This window comes from Sinocyclocheilus grahami, unplaced genomic scaffold (assembly GCF_001515645.1).
Source record: "Sinocyclocheilus grahami isolate Dianchi unplaced genomic scaffold, SAMN03320097.WGS_v1.1 scaffold1246.1, whole genome shotgun sequence".
In the NCBI taxonomy this organism is placed as follows: Eukaryota; Metazoa; Chordata; class Actinopteri; order Cypriniformes; family Cyprinidae; genus Sinocyclocheilus; species Sinocyclocheilus grahami.
The window spans coordinates 215215-223690 of NW_015506425.1; the positions used below are offsets into that span (position 1 = coordinate 215215).

The 8476-nt window shown below is 37.5% G+C and overlaps 1 protein-coding gene and 1 long non-coding RNA gene across 2 annotated transcripts; both read left to right on the forward strand.

Moving 5' to 3' along the window:
• The first annotated feature begins 215 nt into the window (after positions 1 to 215).
• LOC107568455 (membrane-associated guanylate kinase, WW and PDZ domain-containing protein 3-like) lies at positions 216 to 3555 on the forward strand. The gene is made up of 3 exons (XM_016254423.1): positions 216 to 1302; positions 2800 to 2860; positions 3546 to 3555. The coding sequence occupies exons 1-3, from the start codon at positions 996 to 998 to the stop codon at positions 3553 to 3555; spliced, it is 378 nt and encodes a 125-aa protein (XP_016109909.1). The 5' UTR covers positions 216 to 995.
• Positions 3556 to 6825: 3270 nt separating this feature from the next.
• Positions 6826 to 7864, forward strand: LOC107568458 (uncharacterized). Its single transcript, XR_001606757.1, has 2 exons — positions 6826 to 7361; positions 7758 to 7864. It is a non-coding gene; the product is annotated as an uncharacterized lncRNA (long non-coding RNA).
• Positions 7865 to 8476: the final 612 nt, after the last annotated feature.

An 8476-nucleotide genomic window follows, 5' to 3' on the forward strand; every position in this document is an offset into this window, starting at 1 on the left:
TTTTTTTCCCTCAAAGACTCTGTAGAGGCACATTTACTTTTAAGGCAGCAAGTGCATTTTTCCTTAACTTTTCTAGCACACTCCCTTCAGGCCTGGCAGCATGGCAGAGAGGCCGTTTAGTATTGTGAACAGTATGGGAAAGCCCGCCCCCTCGCTCTGATTGGCTGCTCTGCTCTCGTCCCCTCTGCATTGGTGTCGGTGTGCGCCTTTGACAGTCGCTGCTGTCGTTTGGCGCAAGTAACCAGGTGAAAATGACTAGTGACTACAAAGTTGCAAAGCTGCGCCTACTATTAATCACCGACGGGCGCTGACAGCTCCACACACACACACACACACACACATAAGGGCGTTTCTACAAGAATCAAAGGTCGTTGGACAGTGGACCTAGTTTGTATCGTGTAGGCTATTCCAGATCCAGGTATCTCGTTGTTCGTCGTTTCACGTGAACGCGCCGGTAGCTGATGTCATTGGAACAGGTGCGCGAAACCCAGGTTCACAACAGCCGCCTGCATCGCGAGAGATTTCACGGATGCGAGTGTTTTGCTATGGCGTTTCATTCATCAGCCGGTATTACGAAGCGATTTGAGGCTGTATTCTTTTTATGTGCCTGGATAAAGTAGGCTGTCCAGCCTCGGCTGGTAGTTTATTGCTATTTCGGTGTCTTTTTCTCCTTGTTTGGATCGTTTGAAGACGATATTTGGCGACACTTCTCAGTGAGATCTACCATAGATTTGAAGGCAATGAACAGTCTTTTTTACCTTCGTGTGAGCTCGTGATTCAATTCCGATGAATTTACGCGTTTTTTGACTGAACCATCCAGGGAATTTATTTCAAGGACCGAGCAATGCCGACTCCGAAGTTTTAAAACGTTTCTTTTTCACCAAGATATGGGAATTAAGTCGCTTTGCTTTACTGCGCTCTAAACGCGTTTGCATGAGGAAATAACCTGTTTTTATCATTTTTAAAAAAAGACTCTTTTACGAAAGGGATTCATCATGTCCAAGACGCTGAAAAAGAAGAAACATTGGTCTAGTAAAGTGCAGGAATGCGCCGTTTCGTGCGGTAACGCCGGGGAGCTCAGCGCCGTGCTGGAGATACGCGGGGGAGCCGAGCACGGAGAGTTCCCGCATCTGGGACAGGAGTTGTCGGACGCGTTAGTGTGCCATGTCGGCAGGCTACCTGGTCCCGGAGATGTGCTTCTGGAGGTGAACGGCACGCCTGTCAGCGGACTGACAAACCGAGACACCCTCGCCGTCATCCGTCACTTTCGCGAACCCCTCCGTCTGAAGACCGTAAAGCCAGGTTAGTTTGTTAACATAATTGCTAGTGTCTACCAACCGAGACAACCGTTTTTCACACTACACCGAACCCAAGCTTTCCTTGTAAAATCCGAGTAAATGCTAGTTTTAAGCCTGTGTTAAGCTACATTTAATATTTGTAATTTTGAAAGAGAATTAGCGTCGCTTTTAGCACTTGAATGTTACAAGATGTTGTTTAGCAACAGACAACCAATCAAGAACTGCCTCAGTGCCCACCTCATTAAATATTCATAGACTTTGTGCAGTCTGAGAAACTTTCACGCGCTGTCGTGTAGGCTGTATAACTGCAGTGATGGTTTTTGAGGAATGTTTAATAATAGTTATTTTCCAGTTTGTGAAGTGTGTTGAAGCATTCTATACTGTTAAGTGCTGTATAAATAAATAAGACCTGACTAGAAGTCAAAACGCAACCAGAGAATATCTGGATGGCAAAATTCCCACGCATTATTATTGTTGTCCTGTCTGTCATGTTATTGACCTGATAAATATGCAAATAAGGACGCTAACTCATAGTTTACAAATATACAGCGGAACAAGATAACCCAGTGTTAAGAACATTTCAGGTAAAAAATTAATAGTTGGGCAGCTCAGGGTTTTAGCCAATATCAACCTCGTATTCTATTACTAGCATTAGCTTATAATTATGCAGCTGGCATTTTGATTAAATGGGACTCTCAAGGAAAAAGTGGATTTTAACTGAAGCCATTTATCACAGTTCCCACAACAGGAGGAAATTGAGACTATCCATCATGAGGAAGTTTTGGTACCACTAGATGCTTTCCGTTTGTGGGCAGCCACAACAATTTCATTAATCGTCTTGCTGGTAGATACTTTTACTTTCCATCAAGACTCCCAAGGTTTGTTTAAGCTGCTAAAGCCAAGTTACAAGTGTTTACAGGTGTATTGGACTGTTAATCTAGTGTTTGTTGAAGAGAAATAATGAGGATCTACAAAAGGCAGCTGAGACCTGAGGGTTCAGGACAGGTGAGGATCAGAGGCCGTAAAATGCAGACAAAATTCTATCATGTTTCAAGATGAATCTCCATGGTTACTAAACAGATAAGGTAGGACACTAGAATAACATCGCATTATTGTGTAACCTGACCTGTCTGTGGATCATATTACAGACTCATCCTAACTCCGAATCCTATCTTATCTGTTTAGTCACCAGAATTTCGGTTCCGATCTCAAACCATGCACTTGTCAGATCTTAACGTAAGAATTAAAAATTCAGGAATGTGACTCCGGATTATATAAGAAGTTTAGAGTGAACGAGTGTTTTTTTTTATTGTTCTTTTAAGAGTGTGTGACCTTTCAGTATGTATACGTGGGCATAGGCTTGCTTTGTGACATCACAGTGTCTTGACATCATTATATGTCAGCAAAAGTTGATGCAGATGCCATAGGTATGCATTCAGCTGGAAATTGTGTAAACAGTTAGAGCTTTGAACTTTGTCTATGTAATCCTCTTTTCCTGCAGCACAGATGTCGTCTGACTTCTCAGCCTCCCCCCTTCGCCCACTGTCCACCTCATTTAGCGTGTTAGCCTGCCTGAAGGATCACCATTCGACTTCTTTATGCCATTTTAATGCTCTTTTGGAGATGATTTTAATCAGAGAGCTTTATATTGCTATGGGCACTCTCTACATTTGTTTATTTTGGGCTTGCAAAAGAAGTAGAGTGGATTACCTAATATGAAAATGCAGCTCTCCTCGCACTTGCTAATCAGTGTAAATTGGCATTAGTGAACGGGTTAGCATCAAATGTCTCTTACTGATTATTTTAACGTAGTGTGAGTTTGTTAAAGCTGCCAAAGCCTGCAGCTTTGAACCGAGTCCAAGTCTAATTGATTCAGTTACTCTCTTAAATCTGTGCTGTCTGGCTCGTGACTCAGCAAGTGAACTGGACACCTGAAAGCTTGTATGCTATTTGAAATGTTCAGTGTTGCTAAAGTATGTTGGGTTTACTTTTTAAGTAAATATTATATTAAGCTGGAAAGAGGAAAAAGTAGGCTGATTTAAAAGAAAAATATGAAATAACACATAACATTTCATAAGATTTACTCAGCCAACATGATTGGTCATTATCTGCAATGATTTTATGCATTTTTATATTTTAATGGACTTGTATTGAATATTTGATATATCAGATTTTTACATGTACATTCTCATTTCCTTTGGTTTTACATTTGCTTTCTAACACTTAAAATATCTTTGTGATCCTTAGCGGATCTTAAAATTAATATCCACATTTACTATTGTAGATTAAAATGTTGTGTACTTAAATCAGGCTTAATATAGTTACAGTAACTAAAGTTAATATGAAAACTAATAAATACAATTCATTAATTTTAATTAATAAAAAAAAACAAAAGCTAATAAAACGACAAAAACAACTTAACTAAAATTAAATAGAAAACAGAAAATATCTAATTCAAAATATGAACAAAAACTATAATAGTATAGAAATTATACTAGAATAGGGCTGTGCGATATTGAAGAAAAATGCGATATGCTGAGTCAGTTCTGTGAACTTCTATAACTATCTTGTCATATATATATATATATATATACAGTGGTGTGAAAAAGTGTTTGGCCTCCCTCCTGATTTCTTATTTTTTTTGCATGTGTTCACTTGTGCTATCTTTGACTAATATTTAAATTAGTTTGATGATCTGAAACATTAAAGTGTGCCAAACATGCAAAAAAATCAGGAAGGGGGCCAACACTTTTTCACACCACTGGATATATGGTTATTTGTATGTATGTACCAAGAGTTCCTGTAAAACCACAACAAATTCCTTGTGTTTGCGCACACTTAAGTGGTGAATAAAGCTCATTCTGATTTTGATTCTAATAAGAAAGAATCTAATACAACAACTTCTGAAAGTGAACGGTATGTGTTTTACTCGAGCATTACATAAAAATTTCATTTGAACATTAGTGTAATCATTTTAACATGTTTAGGAACTGAATAATAAAAAGGAAAAATAAAAGACTGCTTAGTATTTACTCTATGAATTCAATAAGCACTGATTCTTATTTAAGCTACAAAAGTTATTTAGGTAAGAGCAGTGAGTGATTTTCTCTTTGTCTTTTGTTCATGGCCCCAAATATTGCAAGCTGTAGCGATATGCATATTGCGATATGTACATTTGCGGTATTTCGATAATTTCGATATATTGCACAGCCCTATACTAGAATAACACTGATTTAAATTCCCGTGTAGCATTTAAAATGAGTAATTTTAGTTGGTAGTTTTATTTTTTGTTTATTTAGATAAAATAGTTCCAGATTTTATTGGACAGAACATGATATCAGCTAGAATTTAAATATTCAAATAAAAACACATTTTCTTTATAAAACATAGTAAAAACAACAGTAGTTGGCCACTGAGCTGAACAGCCATAGTAAAATAAACATCACAAATATATAAATATATTGTATATAACACATAATCTGTATAGACCGCAGTCTAATCAAAAGAGGAGTCAACCAAACAATTATAAGAGGTTCTAATTTCACTCTAGGAGTAGGAACTGTTATAAACTTGCTCAAAAAGATTAGTTTTTACGCTTAGATTTAAATTTAGATTATTTTGAAACTATTCTGTAGGATAATAATTGTGGTGCATCACTAATTTCATATTTACTTCTAAAGAAAGATCAACTGAGTTTCTTAAATGTTCCTGCATCAGAGGCCATGGTGTGTACAGTATGTGTGTGTGTGGCTGAGTGGTTTCTCTGTCCCTCAGTTTGTTTAATTCATACCATCTCAATCATTGATGAGTCCATAGAAGAGGCCAGCTCAAAGGGATCAGATTGTACCAGGAGACCATTTAGCCTTAAATTCGAGCTGCAAGTAACACTGGCTGAGTGCTCTACACGGCTGATATGAAGCTCAAGAGCCTTCATCCTGTGGCTGGGCTCAAGACTCCTAGGCCAGTCTAGAGAGCTCAGTAGAGGTGCTGCTGGCATTTATACCAACTTTAGTGGGATGAATTGGTTGCAAAGGTGTAAAATTGACCAAAATGGTAGTGTATGGTTAAAGTCATGGTCAAGTGGTGCTCAAGACAATAAGGAAACAATGAACTTCAGTTGCTCCTTTGATTTGTGGTGTTCCCCAAGGTTCCATTCTTACCCCAACCCTGTTTTCTTTGTATAGGCTCCCACTACACAGTAAAATCCTAAATCAGCTGCTCAGAGTACATATTGTCCCAATCTACAGAGTGTTACAGTAACACTGAAGCCGAGTTAAAGTTAATGGGACAATTAAGCGATTAATTAAGTAAAGATTGAGCATTAGTAAAGAAAACGCACTGTTAACAATGTTGAACATGAACAACTACTGCTCAGGCTTTTAGACATGAAAACTTACCACATAATCCTCAACAGTGGTAACTCTGCTTCAGTGTTACTTTAACACCCTGTAGATTGGGACAATACGTACTCTGAGCAGAGTTGATTTAACTCTGGGGATTTTGCTGTGTAGGAAATATCCTTAGGAATCACAGAGTGTCATATCACTTTTATGCGGATGATACACAAATATACAGTGGGTACGGAAAGTATTCAGACCCCCTTAAATTTTTCACTCTTTGTTATATTGCAGCCATTTGCTAAAATCATTTAAGTTAATTTTTTTCCTCATTAATGTACACACAGCACCCCATATTGACAGAAAAACACAGAATTGTTGACATTTTTGCAGATTTATTAAAAATCTATGCTTAAACTCTAGTAAAACAAAATGCATTGTGTTTGGACCTCAGGTGAATAAGGCCAATGTAAACTCCTTCATCAAACCAACTGAAAAATTTGGGAGTCCTTTTAGATTCCTCCCTAAAATTTGATCAACATATTAACACAGTAGTGAAGTCAAGTTTTTTTCATTTAAAACTTCTCTCTAGAGTCAAGTCTTGGTTATTGTTTGAAGATCTTGAGAGAGTTACACATGCCTTTGTCTTGTCATGTCTGGACTATTGTAATTCTTTATATGTTGGTCTACCCCAGTCTTCTATATCATGACTCAAGATGGTTAAAAATGATGCAGCCAGGTTTTTAACTGGGGCTCGTAAGCGAGAGCATATTACTCCGATCTTACAGACTTTAAACTGGCTCCCAGTGTGTTATTAAATTGATTTTAAGATATTGGTATGTTTTTAAATCCCTAAATCATCTGCCACCCTCTTATCTGTCTGACTTATTAAAAGAAAAAAGCCAAAAAGATGTCTGAGATCTACAAAAAAAACCTACTCTTTGTCTCAGCCTAGATCCCGATTAAAAGCAAGAGGTGATCGTGCATTTGCAGTAGTTGGGCCGAGGCTATGGAATAGCCTTCCTTTATCTGTGAAAACTTCTAATTCTGTCTATGAGTTTTAAACTAAATTGAAATCTTATTTTCTTACTTTGACTTTTTAAACTTTGTATGTTTTTTATTATTGTTCTCATTGACATGATCTTTTATTATTGTTTTTATCTTTTATCCTATCTCTATTTGTACAGCACTATGGTCAGCTGCTGTTGTGTTTATTGGTGCTTAATAAATACATGAATGAATAAATGGAAACAGTGCAAGGAAGGAAAATGTAAAGTTTTCTCCTTTTCAAGCAGACAAATTTTTTGAAGGGTCTAAAGTTAGAAGGCATAGTTTGCCATATCGGTGAGTTTTCTGTGCCGATGAGAGCACATTTACAGAGCTTCTCCCTATCAGCTTCAGCTGTATCCTTTCCTGCCCAGTGGACTTGTGGCTCCTGCTCATCTTTTCCAATCTTATCTATTCCATGGCGTGAAGCTTCTTGGCATCCCACATATTCACTCGAACCTGTCATGTCCTCCTCTGTTTTTCCTGTTCTTCACCCCCACACCTTTTCTGCCAACCCGCTCACATGCAGTAGTGTCCAAAAGACCACACTGAAAATTTGGTTTCTTCGCAATTCTAAAATCCAGATTTAAAAGAAAGAAATGTTATGCCATAAGTGAATCATAAATATTATATTTTGCACATTTGTGTAGACCAGGGGTATTCAGTTAAATTCTAAGAGGTCCAGCCTTTTTATTTTGTTCCCAGTGGAGGTCCAGACAATACATTTATGGAAGAGTTATACATTTACATGTGGACAGCAATAATACATTGTAAAATAAAATAAAATTGTCCTCAAGGATAAGGATTTTGGAGCTAAAGCAGAAGTGACTTGAATTTTTTTTTAATGAAGCACATTTGGAGCTGCATAATAATATTACAGATTATTGATATAACAGCAAAATAATATAAATGACCCTGAATGCTTGTTGTGTGTACAGCTCAGTTGACAGTTTTGACATGCTGCTCATTTAAACTGTAAGCTGGGGTCCAGTTTGGTGACCACTGGTGAAGACGTGTGTGTATAGTTTGTAATAATATGTGAAAAATGTGTTGGGGGGGGGGGGGGGGGGGAGAGGTCCAGCCTTTTTATTTTGTTCCCAGTGGAGGTCCAGACAATACATTTATGGAAGAGTTATACATTTACATGTGGACAGCAATAATACTTTGTAAAATAAAATAAAATTGTCCTCAAGGATAAGGATTTTGGAGCTAAAGCAGAAGTGACTTGAATTTTTTTTAATGAAGCACATTTGGAGCTGCATAATAATATTACAGATTATTGATATAACAGCAAAATAATATAAATGACCCTGAATGCTTGTTGTGTGTACAGCTCAGTTGACAGTTTTGACATGCTGCTCATTTAAACTGTAAGCTGGGGTCCAGTTCGGTGACCACTGGTGAAGACGTGTTGGGGTCCAGGTTGGTGACCACTTGTGAAGACGTGTGTGTATAGTTTGTAATAATATGCGAAAAATGTGTTGGGGGGGGGAGTGTATTACTTTGAAATTACTTAGAAATTTCTGTAAGCAGTCTCTGACTTTTGGACCCAATTGTATTTTACCTTAATAGTTGCTTAATAGATAAATAAGTAAACATATTTTTAATATTGGACAAATTTCAGTGCGTAATCTCTGAGCAGAGTCATTGGATCTGCTCTGAATTTCATAACCATGATTTTGCATTTGAATAAAAAATAAAAAAGCTCTGCCATCATACATCCTGACCAGATAAAGTTTTTTTTTTTTTTGTCATACATCTGTGAAATTGTGCTCAAAGCCATTGTCTGAGTGC